The sequence below is a fragment of the Hippocampus guttulatus genome, chromosome 14, assembly GCF_054856545.1.
Source record: "Hippocampus guttulatus isolate MCC_2025c chromosome 14, RoL_Hgut_1.0, whole genome shotgun sequence".
Taxonomy (NCBI): domain Eukaryota; kingdom Metazoa; phylum Chordata; class Actinopteri; order Syngnathiformes; family Syngnathidae; genus Hippocampus; species Hippocampus guttulatus.
In genome coordinates, this window is record NC_141274.1 from 7,925,289 (window position 1) to 7,944,519 (window position 19,231).

General features: G+C 44.6%; 1 protein-coding gene across 3 annotated transcripts in view; it reads right to left on the bottom strand.

Annotated features, from left to right (window-relative positions):
- piezo2b (piezo-type mechanosensitive ion channel component 2b) overlaps positions 1-19,231 on the bottom strand; it is a 49,772-nt gene that overhangs the window by 2,507 nt on the left and 28,034 nt on the right. For 2 of the 3 annotated variants that reach the window (XM_086128638.1, XM_086128637.1), the window contains exons 18-51: positions 18,759-19,018; positions 17,011-17,171; positions 16,588-16,764; positions 16,383-16,505; positions 15,967-16,167; positions 15,518-15,722; positions 15,003-15,104; positions 14,739-14,904; positions 13,293-13,536; positions 12,711-12,828; positions 12,472-12,628; positions 12,306-12,395; positions 11,425-11,549; positions 11,240-11,308; positions 10,001-10,104; positions 9,100-9,220; positions 8,542-8,610; positions 8,297-8,463; positions 7,556-7,749; positions 6,815-6,988; positions 5,800-6,408; positions 5,000-5,258; positions 4,494-4,673; positions 3,385-3,709; positions 3,141-3,273; positions 2,882-3,029; positions 2,525-2,736; positions 2,294-2,452; positions 2,077-2,224; positions 1,641-1,829; positions 1,473-1,565; positions 447-736; positions 300-379; positions 22-217 (exon numbers count right to left, since the gene is read on the bottom strand). In XM_086128638.1, coding sequence (XP_085984764.1) covers positions 22-217; positions 300-379; positions 447-736; positions 1,473-1,565; positions 1,641-1,829; positions 2,077-2,224; positions 2,294-2,452; positions 2,525-2,736; positions 2,882-3,029; positions 3,141-3,273; positions 3,385-3,709; positions 4,494-4,673; positions 5,000-5,258; positions 5,800-6,408; positions 6,815-6,988; positions 7,556-7,749; positions 8,297-8,463; positions 8,542-8,610; positions 9,100-9,220; positions 10,001-10,104; positions 11,240-11,308; positions 11,425-11,549; positions 12,306-12,395; positions 12,472-12,628; positions 12,711-12,828; positions 13,293-13,536; positions 14,739-14,904; positions 15,003-15,104; positions 15,518-15,722; positions 15,967-16,167; positions 16,383-16,505; positions 16,588-16,764; positions 17,011-17,171; positions 18,759-19,018 — 6,048 coding nt within the window. Of the gene's footprint in view, positions 1-21; positions 218-299; positions 380-446; positions 737-1,472; positions 1,566-1,640; positions 1,830-2,076; positions 2,225-2,293; positions 2,453-2,524; positions 2,737-2,881; positions 3,030-3,140; positions 3,274-3,384; positions 3,710-4,493; positions 4,674-4,999; positions 5,259-5,799; positions 6,409-6,814; positions 6,989-7,555; positions 7,750-8,296; positions 8,464-8,541; positions 8,611-9,099; positions 9,221-9,520; positions 9,620-10,000; positions 10,105-11,239; positions 11,309-11,424; positions 11,550-12,305; positions 12,396-12,471; positions 12,629-12,710; positions 12,829-13,292; positions 13,537-14,738; positions 14,905-15,002; positions 15,105-15,517; positions 15,723-15,966; positions 16,168-16,382; positions 16,506-16,587; positions 16,765-17,010; positions 17,172-18,758; positions 19,019-19,231 lie in introns of all 3 variants that reach the window. The other variant, XM_086128639.1, reaches the window with a different exon arrangement.

Genomic DNA, 19,231 nt, shown 5'->3' on the forward strand with positions numbered 1-19,231 from the left:
AATGTAGGTCAGAGGTCATACCCGTAACCGGCCAGGAAGCCCAGGCTGGGTGGGCTGACTTGGTCACTGAAGACGTAAAGCTCCAGACAGTCATCATGGTTCTGACTCTTTTCGATGGGGCCGCGCTCCGTCTGGTTGACGATCCACCACTCCTTAACCTGACTTTTGTTTGTCCCCACTTGCCGCAGGCTCACACTGATGTTCAACATCTTCTCGTCTAGTATTGAATCAGAACACAGAAAACATGAGATGGTTCAGACAGGAAGTGGAGGTATAATTGCCAAAATAAAGCACGCTACCTTTATAAAGCTGCTCGACAGGTTTGGCATCCGAGTCGCTGGGTGCTCTGATGTAGCGTGGGAAGATGTTCTTCAGCGTCCTGCGTGTACAAAAGAGAACGTGAACGGGATCGACTTGCGCTCAAGCTCGGTGATCGGTCCACTTACACATGCGATTGGCTGCTGTTTCCGTTGAGCAGCAGCACGAGCGCCTTCTTGGTGTCGTTGTGCAGATTGGTGACCCGTTTGCCGGACGCCGTCTCGGCCTTGGCGCCCAAGCTCAAGTTGCGCTGCACCGACCAGGACACAGTGATGGGAAAGTCTTCGTCCAGGGCCAACATGCCGATGAGGGTATCCCTACTCGGGGGGCTGATGGTCCACAGAGAGTTGGAACTGCCCTTCAGCTCCGCGATCACCAGGTCGCCTGGCATGTAGCCCCCCAGCCACTCCAGCGCCTTCTGGTGGCAAGAGTCACACAGATGCAACGTCAGTTTTCTTGCATACTCGCATTTAGACCTCTGTTTATTAAAGCAGAGGTTCCCACACATCCTCAAGACTAAATCATGTTCAAGTTTATTGCTAATTAATTCGAACGCACCAAACTCGCTCTGCCTAATATGTGACCATCAAAATTGCTTAGGAAGCCCACTGCAGAATTAAAAGGACACATCTTGCGACTTCTTTTGACAAACATGCACAGGTCTCACAAAAATAATTCATTCAATGCAATATTGAGTTGACTATTGAATCACTTTTTTATTTGTCATTATGCCAGTTTGTCAATGCCTTTATGTGAAATAGAGAACGTTTCTACAGTATATTAAAAATAATTATATAGATTATTTTTTCAAAAATGGGGGGGCCTTTTACTTTTTTTTTTAATTTCCAAGTTTAAAAAAAATGGGTGGGTGGGGGTTATTTACAAATCTCATTTCAAGTTTACTGTACATTTGTGCCAGTGCGGGGATAATGTTTTTACCCCAAAAGACAAAGAACACATTATTTTGGTGGTCTTTCTCTCCATTTCAGTTCTTGATTACTTTCTTCTCCCCTTATTTAATTCAGAATTGGTCTGCGTGCCCAGATTAGGTCCAGACCACTAAGTGCCAATCTCTGTTGTATTTAGTGTGCATCGATAGTGAATTTGACAGCTTTATACTCATGGAAGAATTTAGTTCTTGGCACTATACTTACCTCGTCATCATTGTACAGTTTGACGAAATTGGTAAAGTCTTTTTCTGAGACTTCCTGCAGTTGTTTCTGCTGAGCACTCATGGTGAAGATGGGCTGCCATGGACCAAAAGGCAAACATCAGGACTGACTTGACACTTCTTTTTGGGAAGTTTTTCCTGCTCATCTCACCTGGAAGCCGGCCAGCGTGATCTCAAAGGAAACGTCCAGTGGCGGGTTGACCACGCCGGCCACGGACTTGACGAGTGACATAAAGAGCAGCGGGAACCACACGATGCAGATGAGCAGCATCACGATCATCCCGCCCATGCCGTACTTCACCACCTTCTTCTTCTTCTGGCCTCGTGGCTGAGGGTACCTCTGTATGGGTGGAAAGATTGTTTTCTTTTGCCGTTTGTTCTCTCTCTTCTGTCTCTTTACCTCTTTCAAACGACTTGGTTAAAACCAAAGGGTGTTAATGCTATTATCTTATAAGACATGTTGAGGGGCTGGGGGGACAAGAAAAAAAAAAAGTTCAACCAGGAAATAATTTCAAGCAACACTCGGCAATCGCATTTCTCGCTCGGCTACACTTCTAAAACGTCGGAAATGCATTTTATTCCGGCACCTTTTCCGACTCTCGCCAGCATTTGAGGATGAAGATGTGAGCGTAGATGTCCTCCACACAAATCCAGCTGGATAGAGAGAGCGATGTGTCAGTCCACACCCAGTCCATCACGGCACGCAGCTCTGTCAGGAATGGAACCATACGGAACCTGCAAACAATGGTTTGTTTATTTTCATTTTTGGGGAATGATTTTCTTTGTGCAAAGTGACTTCCTTACCCTTGAAAGAGGAAGAGGTTGACGTAATTGTAGCTCTTGGTGAGGAAGTTCCCTAACACGCGGGTGGGATAACCGCACCGGATCTGATAGGCTGACAACCCAAAGTAGATGCACTTCACAAAATACCACATCTGAGCCACGTTGTTCTTGTTGAAACGCCTTAAAAAAATAAACACACGACAAATGTCAAATGACATTTGACAGCGAGACGGTAAGTGGGTATATTCTTACTTCTCGGTGACTCCCGGCAGGATGAAGAACATCCAGAAGTGGATGCCGAAGACCAGGAAGACCTGAAAGATGACCTTGCCCATGACAGACTTGCGTAGGTAGAGGGCCCGGTCCACCACCATGGTCCCAAACTGAATGAGGACCATCACCAAGAAAGGTCCGGGGACTTGATCCTCTGACAGTGACGAAGTAATGTCTGCCGCCGAATGTTTCTACAAGAAACAAACATATTGTAGGATGGGAATTTGGGATGGAAAGTTACGATTTCCAATGATACCAACAGCGCCATTCTATGAAAATGTTCGGGGTGCGCTTTACGCGACCCTATGAAGACCTCAGTGTAAAGGTGACACCTACGCCAAAAGCCCAGAAGCCAAAGACTATGATGATAAAGTCAACGGTATCGGCGAGGAACATGAGCACGTAGACGTCAGTCACGGCGCTGTACTCGGGATGGATGAGGTCATAGAAGAACTGACGCATGGGCACGTAGATCTCCATGATTCTGAAAAGCACCCATAGAGCTATATTAAATGCATTACATACAAAATCAAGAGGAGTCGAAGAGAATGCCTGAAATTTTTCAAGACTGGTTTAAAATGACAACGCGTTGTACTTCTTGACGGTGTAGGCTCTGGCCTTGAAGAGCTGCTCCTTCAACTTCTCCAGGATCATCTGCATCCTGCTCTTCTGATGCACGCTGGCTTCGCTGCCATCCTTGTGGCTGCTGCTGTGGGAGGTGACACTTCCTGCGGAGTGAGTCAGGAACAAGAATTCAAATGCAAAGCCAGATTTTGGGCTCGAGTGTGGTAGTGGTGGTGGTGGGCGGAATCCAATGAATCACAAAAAGATGATCTCACCCCGCTTGGCTCGGGCAGATGAGTGCACAGATCTGTGTGAGATGTGTGAACCCCCACTCGAGCTAGTGCGCCGCTGGTAGGTGGGCTCCTGTGGGTGGTGCAGCTGCACGTGGCCTGAGTCGATCGAGGTCCCAAAGTTGATGGAGCGTAAGGTGTTCGTGGAGTCCCGCCGCCGTGCCGCCGAGGACACATTGGTGGTGGCGACGGAGGTGGGTTCCGATTCCCTCTCGCTTTCGTCCCTACGGCTCCCCTCATCCTCCGACTCGCTCTGACGGGATGCCTCTCTGTTCTCCTTTGGGTTGTCCTCGTCCCACAGGCCGTGGCACTATGATTTGCACGTGGCCCCATTCAATACCACAATCAATATGAAAAATAATAGCATTTGTGTTAGCCTATCTTGCTAACTGTAAAACAGAGGTGTACTGTAGTCATGTTAGCTCGATAAAGCTAAACGTGTATAAAATGCAAGTGTTATGTTAGGGGGGCTTAAACTAACAAAAGTGATATGTAACAGTTCACTGCATTAACAGTATGAAAGAAAATAGCTGTGATTGTGGCTAAAGCTAACTGCCGAAGTAGAAATCCATTGTAAATGTTCACGTTGGCTGGCTCAAGCTAGCCGTGTATGTAAAATAGAGATGAGCTGTGATCATATTAGCTGGCTAAAGCCAACACCAACTACAAACTAGATATGGGCTGGAGTGCAGTTAGCTTGTTAATGCTAACTGTGTAGTAAAATAGAAGTCAGCTGTGGTGTGTTAGCTGGTTAAAGCTAACGCAAATGTTGAATGGTAAACAACATGTAATGGATGTTAAGTTGCGCTGCACAAGTATACATTTGAAGTGCGCTGTAATTATGCTCGCTGGCTAATGCTAACTGTATATGTAAAGTAGAGGTGTGTATGATGAGGCTATAGTGGTGCCTTGCAATATGAGTTGATGTCGTTCTGTGACCAAACTCACAACTCAAAACACTAGTATCTCAAATTATCTTTCCCCACCTAAATGAATGCATATGTCGGGTCACTCGTAAATCAAGGCACCACTGTCAGTCAGGTTAACTAGTTGTAAAATTGAGGTGAGCTGTGATTATGCAAACTGTCTTTTACCTTGAGGATGGACCTGTGGAAGAAGAGCGCCAGGAGTTGGACCAGGTCGTAGTGGACGTAGCCATCCTTTTTTTCCACACCAATGATATTGGGTGGGTGGTACGGGTTGTCCTTCAGTAACTTGTTCTGGTTGAAGGGAAAGAAGCCGAACTGGAAGAAGTATTTGATGACGATGGTGACCTGACAAGCAGAGAGACACACACTTACGTAAGACCATGTTCATTCAATCTGTTTAACAGTCAATGGTTAGCTGGTAAAAGTTTACACCGTCGCTAAACGCTCAATTCTTAATAAAATATGGATTTGAAAAATAATTCTAATAGTTAAAAAAGTACTTCAAACAAATATTTAAAAACACACCAAGACACGACGACTGAGTCTCTTAAATCCAGTTAAAAGTTTGTCTAGTCAAGTTTGTCCTGATCTGATTCGCGTAGTCCCAATCACAAACTGTATAAAAATTGGACGATTGTTGAAATCGCAAGCACTTTTGTTTTATTTGGTACCTCGGTGTAGACGATGGCGGTCATCCAGTAGCGCTTGCTGGGCCGCGGTACGGACAGCATGGCCCACAAGAAGATGGTGACGGGCAGCACCAGCGTGGCAAAATTGGCCGACACCATGTGGTTGATGATTATGACTAGGAAGCAAACCATCTCAGAGTACGCCACTAACATGTTGTACAAGGCATAGCACAGCTGCAGAATCAGTGGCTGGCTCTGGTAGAACTTCTCTGACTGGTCCAGCTCCTCGTCATAGAACATCCTGGTGATAGATGGAGCAAAGGTGGGTTCCTCTGGGTACTGTGCTAGGTACATTGCTATTGCTACAATTGTGTGCATGAGCACATTCTGTTCGAGTCACGTTTAAAAATAGGTTCAAGCTCGTCCGGCTCATTTTAAAATCACTTAAGAATTGGTCCAGATTACTTAAAAATGTTTAAGGTTTGCACAGCTAATTAAAAAGCCAAATTTAAGCTCACCCACTAATTAAAAACATTTAAAATTTAAAACTAGTATAAAGCTTGACCATTTCAGTCGAAAACCAATTTAAAGCTTGTCCAAAGGATAAATGAGAGTTTATCTAATCAATCTCAAGACCAGTTTAAAGTGTGTCTATGTCATGTTAGAAACAGTTCACAGCTCTTTCAGTTATTTAATAAATAAATAAATAAATAAACTAAAAAAGAAAAACTTTACTCATCCAGGTAATTTTAAAGCAAATTCAAATCTTGTCCAGGTGACATTAAATTCAGTTTAAATCTTGTCAAGATCATTTTAAAACCAGTCTAGGTTTTGTATCTTACTTGTTGAGCAGCAGCTCGCTGGCGGTCAGCTCCGTGGTCATGGAAGGCAGCATGATGTCGGACCTGCTATCCGAGCGGCTATCTGAAGTCGTGAAATTGCGCCGACGTCTCCTGTCCACGTCGCTGTCGTCGTCACTCATTTCTAGCCGGTCAAAGCTGACCGCTTTGCTGTAGCTGGGCGGCACTTCGGCGTCCGACGTCTTTGAGGCGTCTGTGTCGTTGGTGTACAAGAGATCCCCGGCATGCGGAGAGTCCTGCTGACATCCTCCTCCGCCATCCTCGCTCTCACTGATGGTGTCATCCTGAAGCTGGTTAGAGGGCTCTTCATCTTGGATTAAAGAATCCCAGATGACACTCCTTTCCTCAGGTTCTACTTCCTGTCTGTCATCGCAGAGCACACTCCCTTCCACACGGTGTCCTTCCTGTCCCTCTTGATCTTCCTCCTCGTTTTCCGCTGCTTCCAGAGGATCTGCCTCTGATCCGCCGCAGGCTCCGGCCTCTGCCTCAGGCCCCTCCAGATCCTGGGACTTTTGAGGAAGACGTCGCCCTTCCTGCCGGTGATCCCTCTCATCCTCCACTTCTTCTTCTATGGCTTCCGTGGTGCCCTGTCTGTCATGAAATCTCATAAGATTTGATAGGCCGGCAATACTTGAATGAGGTGCTCAAGAAGACAACGTTTAAAACAGTTTAAAATCCATCAAATCAGTTTTTAAAACATTTAAAGCTTCTTGCAATAGTGTCAAAACCAGTTTAAAACTTTTTCGTCCTGTTCATTTAAAACCAGTTTCTGAAGTTAATTTGTAAGATTTAAAGCTTTTTAATAATTAAACATTTGCAAAGTGTATTTCTAAAACCAGTTTAAAGTTTGGCCAGTTCAAATCATAAGTTCTTGGCCCAAGTAAATAATATCTAAGGAAATGAAACGCATGCACATGACAAGATGGATGGATGGATGGATACTGAAGTATATGTGTGTGCGCTTGTGTGTGTGCGTTGGGTCCGAGGCTGGTTGCACCTGGACACGAAGCTGCTACCGCTGTCCATGGACGAGGTGGACACATCCAGGCCGTACATCTTGCGCAGTTTGGGCCGCGCCCGCTCGCTGGTTTTGGGGATGCACTCGGGCATCCCATCCAGGTCCTCCAGCGTGGACTGACGGGAAAATAGCGTTGTGGCCTCGGTGTAGGCGCTGAGATGCAGCAATGGAGGTGGTGGGTGGAAGAAGCAAAATGAGATGGAGTGTTAGCACTTAGTGATGTGGTCTATAAATTAAAATGGCCGAATTCCTGTTTAATTTTGGCCATGGTTCTTTAGACGTTTTGCTTGATACTTCTATGATAAACATGTCCTCCCAATTCATTGTGGATCCAGGCAATTTTTTGTCTGGTGCTTGTGTTATATTAAATTCCTTCGGCAAAAAAATGAATAAATTAATACATATACTGTACATTTTAAAAATGGGTGTTGGTCATCTATTTAGGATAACTGCTTCTAATTGGGGCTGGTGAGACCTGGAAATTGCCCATGGTGTCTAGTTCTAAACAAAATGACCAACTTCTGGGCAAGAGACCTTGAGATTTTTTCGTGCGCATTGTTTGGAAAGACCTGTCCACACAATTTTAAGTCAACTGGGGTAACTTTTTCTTAGTTGTATTTCATCTGGTGCTTGGGCCAAAAAGAAAAGTAATGAGATGAGTGCGCGTGAACCAAATGAAGTGTCTGATGAAACTATCTTCTTATCTAAATTTTCATGTACCTTGATATGCTGTCCCTGGAGGCCGTGGAGGTCTGGCTCTCCATTTGGGAACCTCTCTGCCGACGCCGCGCCTTCTTCGAGCACCCCGCCGAATCATCATCAATGAGCAGGTCCATGCTGGCTTGCCGCGACATGTTGAGCCGCATGGCCTTCTGGTAGTATACGTGAATGCTCTCCCTGGATGGCACGTTGCCCTGGTTAAAGTTGACAGTGGCATAGGAGTAGTGGGATAATCAACAGACTTGATTTGCTCAACTAAGTCGAGTGCAGCTCAGGGTGAGTGCAAATGATGCTCGAGAGCAACACATGATGCTTTTGCACAGGACAGGACTCTGAGTAGAGTACAGGATGTCCTAGCATAGTACATGATGCTCGAGCAAATCTCAGATTGCTTGAGATGTACTGCTCTCAAGCAATCTGAAATTTGCTGCAATGCTGGCACAGGATACCAGAGCACAGTGTGGGAAAGTGCCGAGTGCGCGATATGTTGCTCAAACGAGTAGCAGTACAAAATGACAGAGCAAAGTACAAGACATTCAAGCCGCGTACAGATTGCGGGGACAGAATGCTCAAGCACAGGACGAGATCTCAAGCTCAGTATGGGTTGCTCCAGCACAGTGCAGGAGTCTAGACTACAATACAGGATGCGGCGCTGCAGTACAGGATGTCAGTACAGCGGGCTAGAGTACAGGACAGGATGCTTGAGCACAGGACAGGGTGCTGGCGAACACGGTATTTTACCTTCTTGACCTCCCTGGTAAGCATGCAGCGCTCGATGCGCAGCACGGTGGAGATGTCGATGTACTCTCGGCACACTTCGTTCATCCAGCGGGTGAAGCTGTCTATGGTGGTCTGCAGGAGCACCCAGGTGAACTTGATGAGGTTGAACACACGCTTGAAGATGTTGTCTGCACAAAGTTCAAATAGTTGGGAGAAGATGAGAGGAGGAGCAAGAGGAAGAGGGGAAAAAAAGAGAAGAAACCAACCTGGACCAGAGTTATCGTCTTGTTCTTGGCTGTCGGACAGATCATCCATCTCGATGCCAACGTGAGCATCTGCAGCACATACAGGAACTCATTAAGGAATTTCAAGGCCTGTCCGGTTCATTTAAAATCAAATGGAAGTTTTAAGGTGTTCACTTTCAAATCAGTTCAGAGCTCATCCAGTTCATTTTAATACTCACCAAGATCATTTTAATTCCAAAGTCCAACCTGAACATTTTAAACTCAGTTCAAAGTTCATTAGGTTAATTTGAATCCCAGGTCAAAGCTAGTCCAGTTTATTTTGAAACTAGTCTAAAGCTTGTGCAGTTAATTTTAAAAACAGTTTCAGGCGTACCAGGAGTATAAAGCAAGCCCAGTCCACGTACTGCAGAAACCCGTATTAAATTTGTCCCATTCATTTTTAAAGGTATTTCAATCTTTGATTTCAGAGTTCATAAGGTTCACACTAAAACAGGTTTTCATTTTTAATCTCACTTGGTTCACTTTTCAAAATATTTTACAGCGTCTCCAGTTCCGTTCCCCCCGCCAACCCCAACTTACCCTGCTTTTTGTTCTTCTTGCGTCTGCCTCCCTTAGTGTATTTCTTCCAGAACTTGCGTTTCTCCTTGGCTCTTGCCTTCAGGGCTGCTTTGGGATCTTTGATCCACGTGTGGTAGAGGAACTGCAGTTTAATGTAAGACACAAGATGATAAAAACAAAGAATGTGCTTGCATGGATAAAGCCACAAGCGATTGGTAAAGAGAGTAAACAGGCGACGTGCATTCAAAAGGTTACATTTTACAACCAATCCGTGCAACTTACCCATTAAGTCACAAAACAACAATCAAGACAAGCAAAATGTCACAACCAAGATTTCATATCCACTTAATTGGCGTCGCATCAAAACACTCAAGATGGACGCCTGAGGTCCTTTGTGGTCATGCACAAATGGAAAGAAAGCCAACAGCCGGTTGTGGTTTACCTTTCCAGCCTTCACAACATACTGAAGCACAGTTTTAGGAAGTTTTATGACTGACTTGGGCAACGCCAGAACGGCTGACAGAAACTTCCCGATAGCTCGCTACAGGTGGGGGAAGACACGGGTGGAGGGAGAGAGAAAGATGGGGAAACAAGAAATTGGGATAGGGATAAAGGCGGTCAAAGGACGCAGGTTGAGGGAGGACAGGTCAGGACACGGATGGAGGTCAAAGGCAGAGAGAGCAAGCATACGTGGAAGAGAAAACAATGGGTGAGGAGGAATCGGGAGGGAAAACACCAGCGGAGAGCACATAGATGGACAGAGATGACAAAAGGTGGAGGGAAGACACAGGTGGTGAGGGTTAGTAGAGCATCATGTCACAGGGTTTTATTAAAGCAGACGTGTTGGGTTATGCTGTAAATGTGATTAATATGTGGGCTGAAAAAATGCAAACAAATTAAATTAAATCTATGCAGAAAGTACCTGGAAGGGGGACCTCCTCGGTAGCTCCTCATCTTTCAAATCGTCGTCCTCCTCTTCTTCCTCGCTGTCGGTTTCAAACAGGTAATACTCGCCGCTTCTAACCACTGACGGGGACAGCACAAGGTTTACTTTGGAGATGCACAAAACACTAACATCCGAAAGGAAGGAAAAGACCCTGAATCTAACAGGACAAATACAAAGCGCTGATGTGATATGTGTTTGAGTCGGCAGCAGAGTTTAAAGCGACAAGGCTGACTTGTGTCCTTGAACAGAAGTGCAATTGACTGACTGAGCGGGAGGTGTGAAAGGGGGCGGGGAGATGCTGGGTACAGGGGTGGCAAAATTGGGAGCGGTGGGTCAGGCTGCAAAAGCTGACATGATTCATGGCCAAACAGGTAACCAACCAGCCTTTGAAGAACAAAAAAACTGAAAAGAAATGATTCCATCTGCACCTTGGTACCAGTCCCGTCACACAATTTGTTAGTTTCTTGTTTTGCCCACACGCCACATCACCATTAAGTGGCGCAGGAATCACTTATGATGTTTAGCGTTCAGCATGTGAACTAATAAATCAAAGGGCCGGTAAGGCATCAAAAGTTGTTTTGTCTACTGCCGAAAAGAAACAAAAAGTAGAAGTATGTACTAAAAAAACTATGTACCGCAGCAATTTAAGCTGACTGTTAAAGCCAGACCAGCACCAGAATTTGATGGTTTCTCATTTGGCCCTTGTAGTTTTTTTTTTTTTCCAACCAGTTTTTCAAGCAAACGGTCATTAGAACAATTTAACTTAGCAAACATGAATTTGAAAAAGTAACAATTTAATAGCTGGTTACACCTGATGGATTTCATCATGTCTGCGGGCAAAGAATGAAACCTTTTGAGGTGGACAGGACTTCATATCTTTGCGTGGAAAGATTTTAACAGGTGAGCAATTCCCCACCGCGGGCACTTCAAGCACAACCTCCAGCCGTTAGTCCTTTTCTCGTTCTCGTGTCTATTTAAGGCGATGTTGCCGCACTATGAACACACGTAGTAGATCATATAAAGTGCCACTTCAGCGACAGTCAAGCACCGTCCTTAAATAGAGACAGAAAAGGACAAAAAAAAAGACCAGAGGACAGCGGCCGTTGCCTTTGGCGCCCTCGGACGGAGTGGGAATTCTCAGCGGCGTTCTGGTCGAGGACACAAGGGCCAATGGGAGCGAAGGAATGAGCATAAGAGGGGGAGGGGTCAACCTACTGGAAGCATGGTCAACCCACGGCCTCCACCAGTGCTTTTTTTTGGTCTTGGCTTTGGTTCGCTGCGCTCCTAAAATTTAACAAATGACATCAGTGCAACACGACACAAAGTAAAAGATCAAAGGAAGAGTGGCTACGTTAGCTTCGCATCATCAACACGGGCATAGGGGTGGGCCTTCGCCATACCCTCGTCCTCCTCAACGGGAGGGGGCGGGGCAAGCATCCGTCCGTCCACAGATTCCTGCACCATGCTCAGCATCCTCTCCTTGCCACGCTTGAACTTCTGCTGCCGCACCTTAATGCGCTCCATCCTGTGCAGACGGACACACGGTGAGCGCCGCTCATATATGGACTTAAATGTGGCGGGATACACTCCTTATACGTCATTATTTTCAATGAGGGCCCAAACAGGATATTAGAATTGGGTTAGTGCTGCGTGATGTTTGAATGTCACTTAGAGTGCAGGAATATTCAGCGTCTAAGAAAACAATTCAACAATTTTATGAGCTTTGTATTTTGGGAGCCTCAACAAATGCAAATATAATACTTAACAATCAAAATAAAAGTTGATGTCAAAAAGGAGCCAAAAATAAATAGAAATAAGCAAAACTGAATAAAACAGAAATAAAACTTTTAAATGTGAAAAACAAAAATAGTAAACTAAAATAAAACAAAATGAATAAAAATGTCATAAAACATATGACATATATGGACTAATATAAATAGATGTATCATTATTACAAGAATGAAAATTACAATAAAATAAAAAAATATATATAAAACAAAACAACGTGAAATGAAACAAACTCAAATTGCATAAAAAGAAAAACTAAAATTAAAAACAAATAGATAAAACAAACAATACTGTCAAACAAAACAGTAATTCAACAGAACAACAATTGAAAGGAAAAAAAAAGATAAAATCTAATTATAATAAATTAAAAGAAACCACAAACAAAAGAAAATACAAAAAAAGGAATAAAACCAAACACATGAAATAAAACAAAAACTAAATTAAGTAAAATAATATAAAAATGAGACTAATAAATGAAATAAGAATATCTCACTGTCGTTTCAGCTGCTCCACAGATTTACGCTCGTCCTCCAAACGTGCCCGCACCGCCTTCACGATGGTGGCCTGGAAAAGCTCCGCCCCCCTGGAACGCAGCACATGCAAGAGAAGTGAGTACGCCACCCGGCTCTGTGACCCCTACGAGGTGGAGCCACGCCTACCTGGAGGCGAGAATCTGTGAGGCCCTGATGTCGGCCACCACGTGCAGGAAGTAGTAGCTCATGAAGACACGTCGCTGCAGCAGCAGGAAGGCAAAGCAGATGCTGTCCCAGATGATGCCCGCCTCGTCGTTGGGCAGCTCGCACCGCTGATCCACCTCTGCTCGGACCAAACGCTTCAATGGGACAATGTGTGTGCATTTCGGTGTACATTCAGGTGTGAGTGTGTGTGGGTGTCTTACTGAGATGCTCCTGGTTTGTGTTGATATTGTAATCCTTGATGGTGCACGCCAGGCTGAAGAGCTGGATGAGCCAGCACTTGTTGGGGATCAGAGAGTTGATGTAGCCACAAGCCAGAATCTGGAAACAACGGGAATGTATAAGTGGATCAATGCATGCGACAATAGCAATTCTTCTAAACAAAGTAACACTCCATAAAAGTAAAACACATTCCAAACTGATCTGATGGCATGTGCAGCGAATGACATTGGAAGAGTGTTGATTAGATTCAAAAATAAATAAGACACAGACTATGTAAGAGAAAATAATGTACATACTTCATTTTTTAAAATTCCATATTAATAAAATAGAAATGCAATTAATTTTGTTAGAATTAACATTATTTTAATTGTGTATTTTTTTATTTTTTTTATTATATTATATTTTATTTTATTGTTATTTATTATAATCGTTATAATTCATTTCATTTAAGAATTTTGGTATATATTTGGGTTCTACTAAATGACAATTAATTCTGATGAGATTCAAGAGGAAATATTTTACAATTATATCTTTTTTAAATCTAAAATGTTGCATCCACTCACAGACAAAATGTTCTTCATGGTGATGACAAAGATATTGTAGGCAATGAGGAAGTCCCAGTAGTGGAGAATTTTTTTAATGGGCTTGAGCAGGAGCTCGCCGCCGAAGAGCAGGAAGTAGAAACACGCCACCAGGTAGCCCATGCAGAACACGCTGATGCGTGTGGTTCCCGTGATGAAGATGATTGTCAGCACGAACCAGAACAGATAGCTGAACATGATCACCTTCAGCATGTCCAAGTACGACCTACAGGGAACAGTTGAGTGTCAACTCGAAACACAACTTGGATAACACACCATGCAGAATGAATAGGATTCCGGCTTTTGTATAGGAAGGTGGGCGGGAGGGGTTTGAGAGGCAAGCTGCAGCATTTTGGACCAATTAAAGAAATTTGAGGGAGTGCTGCTTGACTCCAAATTAAAGTGCATTACAGCAATCCAAGTGTGATGTGATGAAGGCAGAAATTACTGTAGTGCTGTGTAAGGAAAGAAAACGTTTGTCAGCTGCCTCAGGTGACCGCATTGATTTGCCCATCCAATTTACAATCGATATCCAACTTAAAACCCAAGTTTGAGGGTGTTGGGTTACCAAAGTGTCCTGAAGAGCTCAAGTCAACAGAGGCAAGTGGGACCAAAAATCATACCTTCAATTTTCATGTCAATAAAATATTAAATAAAATAAAAAATATACCGGTATATACAAATGCAAGTCAATAAATTAAACATTGTTCATGTTTTGAATTGTTGCGCATCATTTCCTTGTGTCCCTCTGATATTCTGGACATAAACTTGACAGTCAAAGGGCACACACATTTCTGTCGTATGACGCAGGGCATGTCGACATATCAGCAAAACGCAACCGCGTGCGTGGCAGCCTCCATTTCACGTGATGGATGCGGTGAAAACATAGGAAGCAGCGTTCATTTGACAGCCAGTTTGGGATGATCAATTGCCGCCTTGATGGGTGAAAATACCTTTTCCATACTTGAAAGCTATTTATTGAGTTAGAGCACAAAGGGGAAAAGTGCCTAAGTAGTGCAGTGACCAAGAGAGTGTTTTTGCAGATTATGGATTTCTACCGCCACCCCCACTCGGGCTCCGTAATTTGATCCTGAAGGGGGGGAAACGGCGATGGAATAAGTGCAGAGTGGCCGTGGCATGCTCTCGACCTCGCGGCGAGGTCTTGTTGATGGACGTAGAGTGCGTTAATAAAAGACATGTCCACTTTGTGCAGCAAAACACTGCAATATGAAACATATGCGATCAATGCCTGCGGACGACTAAGGATGCGTAACTTGCCTCGGCCTGCGCTGCTTCGTGTGACCTCAACAATCCATATACATTTGACCCTAAACATTAGAATTCTAAGCCATCATGACAAATGGCTGCAGTGGTGTCATGACACGCCTCAGAAGAATACTCGCCCTCAACGGTCAACAAACGGCGTACCTGCAGTGGATGAAGTCAGGGACGGGGTTGTGTACGCTGAAGGAGGACGCATCCAGGTCCCTGCAGATCTCCACGTTGTCTCCGGCCATGATGCGCACGGCCGCCTTGTTCTCGTCGTCAAACACTTGCCTCTGCATGGAGGCGCACAGCAGCAACATGAAGTCGTCTGGAGAAAAGAGGCCCACGCTCACCTTAACCGGCCTATAAATGTGGCTTTGGGGAGAATGAGGGTGTTGGGGGTGGAGAAAAAATGCCGCGACATACAGATGAGGAAGGACGGGTTAGGCCTGGAGAGAAAATCAGGAACGTAGAGCCACTTGACCACGTTGGAGTCGGTCGTGGAGCTTGGGAATCTCCAGGGATAGTCTGCAAATTGGAAACATGCAAACACATTACTGCAACTTGCACAATGGGTTTCAGTTTTTGCTAATTATATTACTGCTGGTATTTGTTTTGGATTTTAAAAACATTTCTATATCATGAATTGACACTTTTACAGTAAACATTTCAATGCCACTTTATTATTGTATATATCATATTAGTTCTAAACAACTTATAATTATAAACAACAATATTGAACATTAGTTTTGCTAGAATTTATATTTGTATTATAAAACACTTTATTTGAATAATATCATTCCATTTTCAACAAACTATTGTTTAGAATTGGTGTTTCGAATTTAATTGATATATTCCTAAAATGACATCATGAAAGCCAAAATTGAAAAGAAAAGCTCCTTGGCGGAAGTAAATAAATGGCGGCGACGGCGTTTGCAGACCTTTACAGGCCGCAGGTGGGATCCCGATGCAGACAAAGTACTGGAAGGTGAGCATGCAGGCCAGGAAGCAGCAGTACTTGGGCCAGATCTCTGCAACGGCCTTCCTGCGGCGCCGGTACATGACGGTGATGAGGGCGAAGGCATGCAGCATGGCGTAGAAGTCCATACGCTGGCCGATCACATTCACGCCCAGCAGCAGGCAAGTCTGCGGATGGATGGAAAGAGGAAGGTCTTCATTTATACACGCAGCAACTATTCCACTGCATTGAGAACAATTGTGAGTGTTTTCAAAAGTAACGGATGTTCGTTCAAGGTTTGGTGAAGATTTGCGTACGTGAATGAATCCTGACGTGAACGCAACATTCTCTACCTGCAAAAACACTCAGAATTGTTCGCAGCTCAGTGGGATCGGGGCTTTAGCGGGACGCGAATCAGAAAAGCAAATTCACCTCGAGTCCGAATTTGTAGAAGAAGTAGTTGATGAAGTATTTGATGAAGCAGATAATGCCAACGTCCAGGTGTTGGCGTGTCACGTCGTGAAAGATGATGCGGGGGGCGGGAGGCGACAGCTTGTTCCTCAGACGGAAATAGAGCTGGTGGCGGTAGATGGTCACCTCGAACGCCAGCAGAGCCAGGATCAGGAGGTTGTGCTGTACATGTGCACACACACAATTGAATTTTTTTCACCTTATATTTATGCACGCATTTATTTATCATTGTATTTTGGGAGGATTTTATTGAAACATTTTTAAAATTTTTGTTAGAAGTCTGCCTCCTTCAATTTTAATGTCCAGTTGTCCCCACAGACCCTCAAATGAACAAACTGCGGGGCATCTGCTTGGACTGATTGTGGTCTTCCACTCACCCTGATGTAACCCAGCAAGTCATCAGTCTTTTGCAGGCCCACCCACTTGGCAGGATCCACCAGACCACTGTAGAGCAGAGAGCCTCGCATCTCCGCCACCTGCTCGGTGGTGTAAGCTGCCGGCTATCACGGGCAACACACACACACGCAGGCTCATTCAATGCTGCAGGCGGCCTTGATTATCAAAACGACAAGAATTTCTCACCATAGTGCAGTTTTTAGAGTAGGTGAGCGGCTTGATGGACGTGAGCTGGTACAACATTTTGCACACGATGATTACGCATGTCCAGACACTGCAGACCTTGGATGCCAGGGGACGATATTGGCTGTAGGGCAGCGCAAAGGCCCAAGACGATAGGAACACGTAGTTGAGCAACGACACCTGCATGGCGAGCACAATGTTCGTGTGGCAACTGTGAGCATGTTGGCAAGTCTAATTATTTTTATTTATTTTTTTTGCATTCAATTTATTGACAAAATAATGGACAGATGAATCAGTAATTTAAATAGTTGTAGCCTTACTTTATACCTATTCCAGGAAGGTTTAGCAATACAAGCACCACTGAGACACAAAATATTCCCAAATCAACATTATGGATCCAAACAGGTTGTTTTTCTTTAGCGTTACCTCTCGGATGGAAACCAGTACGATGTAGCAGGAGACAATCTTGATGATGTGGATCTCCAGCAGCCACCAGATGAAGAGCTGCAATTTATGGAAGTACTCGAGGAACTTGAGGAAGAGCACGCTGAGCCGGTCCACCACTAGGTGCCATTTGCTCTTCAGGTCTGGAAACAATAGCGACTGTTTTATAAAATGGAGGAATCTTTGAAGCAGAATCACCTCACGCCTAACCACAAACATTTGGGAGCTTTCTTTAAGTCTCTGACAAAGTGAGGCGATGTATGTTGAACTGAATCCAAACTTCAAATGCAATATAATGTTTCACAGTTTCACGTTCACGGAGCACCAGACTTAACGACAGCCTCTGGAGCACATTCAGAAAAAATCTGCTAAAGTCAACATGGGAATGCGCAGCTGAACCGATTTGACAGGGAACGCCCATATTTGAGGGTTTCTCCACCAAGAGTGCCTATCTGGCAAGAGGGTCCGTAAATGACAGATTTAAATGTAAATTTGCCAAAAAAGCACATAGCTGCGTGGCTTTTTTGATGTAAGCGCATGCCCTATGTGCACAGGCGTCATCTTGGCTTTTTTAATACCCTTGAGAGTGAAAATAAGTGTGCAACTTGGTTTTTCCTTCCCTTCTGCGTCACTGTGTACCCACAAGCTATAAAAAAAAAGTAGAAAAATCCCAGAAGACATATTTATCCGCCCTTTCCTTTCAAAGAGAACTCAGTGAAACAGGATCGTGGACTTTCTCACACAGCGACACTACAATGACAATCACCCGTGTGATGACTGTCGAGTGTGACGTATAAAATACTTGCCCGTCAATGATAATTGCTTTCAACACAACAGGGTGGTAGAAATGTGCATCGGGTGTTAAACTTCACAGCCATGTCCCACCATTGAGGCATTCATCATACATACGAGCATAGTCCTGGTCCTTTTACGACATCCAAAAGTGAAAAACCGGCAGAGGTTGGTCACCCCCATTGTGTGTTTGTACCTCCTGTAGAGGCCAAGGAGCTAAAATAAAAAGGGCCGAGAAATCACTGCTTCAACAAAACGATCAGGTTCCAAGAATAACCTTCCTTTAAACGAAAATGTTAACTGTGTTGTGAATAGTAAAAATCAAAGTGCATCAAAATTGATTTTTTTTAACAACAAACATGAAGCTCTTTCAAATCTATTCAGCAACTTTGCTTGCAGGAAAAAAAAAAAAGTAATAGACTGAAGTGAGTGTTGAGCTATGCACAGTGGCAGAACTTTAAACGCCACATAAATCTGGCCCACAGGAAGAAGAAAAAAAAAGAAAAAAGAAAAGAAAAAATGCACGGTGGATGCACCGCCGCCGTTTTGGTGGCGGTGATTAACGGGTGCACTTTGGTCTGCGGGAGTCTTGTAAATGGTCCAGGCGGGAAATACCTCACAACCTTGGTCGAAACTGCATCATCGTGGATTTCAAACGAATAAAACATTTCGCAGTTGTTGCCCTACAGATGTCACCCTTCCAGAAACGTAACGGGGCTAGAACGATGCCTGGCGGGACTCACCGCTCCTCTGTTGTGTTTAGAGCAACTTGGATCTGGATGGTGTTAACATAGTAGGTCCTCTGAACCAAAATACCACAAGATAGCAGCGAGGCACTACTTTTTATCAAAATGATGCGCCTCAATTCACTTCACCATAGTTTATTTTTCTTTCCATTTGAGGCAGGCATAAATGATGGCATTACGCGGCAGTCATACCGGAGCTCTGCTCGGTGCTGGGTTCCGGGTCGGTGCCCATGCTGAAGCGCTGGCTGTCGTCCGTGCTGGACTGCCTGGCGTCTGAGTGGCTGCCGGGCTTGGTCTCGCCAGCCGAAGAGGCCGAATCGTCCGTCACCGTCACCAGTGTCTGCTCGCCCTGCATATCCTGCTCTTCCTCCTTGCCCCGGGACAGCGAGGCGTCTGCGGAGCTGGCACTGAGCATGGTGAGGTCAGCCAGGCTGCCTTCTGGGTGAACCAGTCTGGTGGGCACATTGATGATTATCAACATACGAGGAGCAATACACGATACGTTATGCCGCTACGTGATGCACTTATGAGGACGTTCTCTGGCTGCGTGTGTTCACAACTTCACATTCATTTTGGTTAATTAATTATGGGTGAAAAGACCCATTTGAAAACACTTTTTCACGCTTTACTATTTCCTGAATAACTAGTGCTGCAACTTTGTCTCT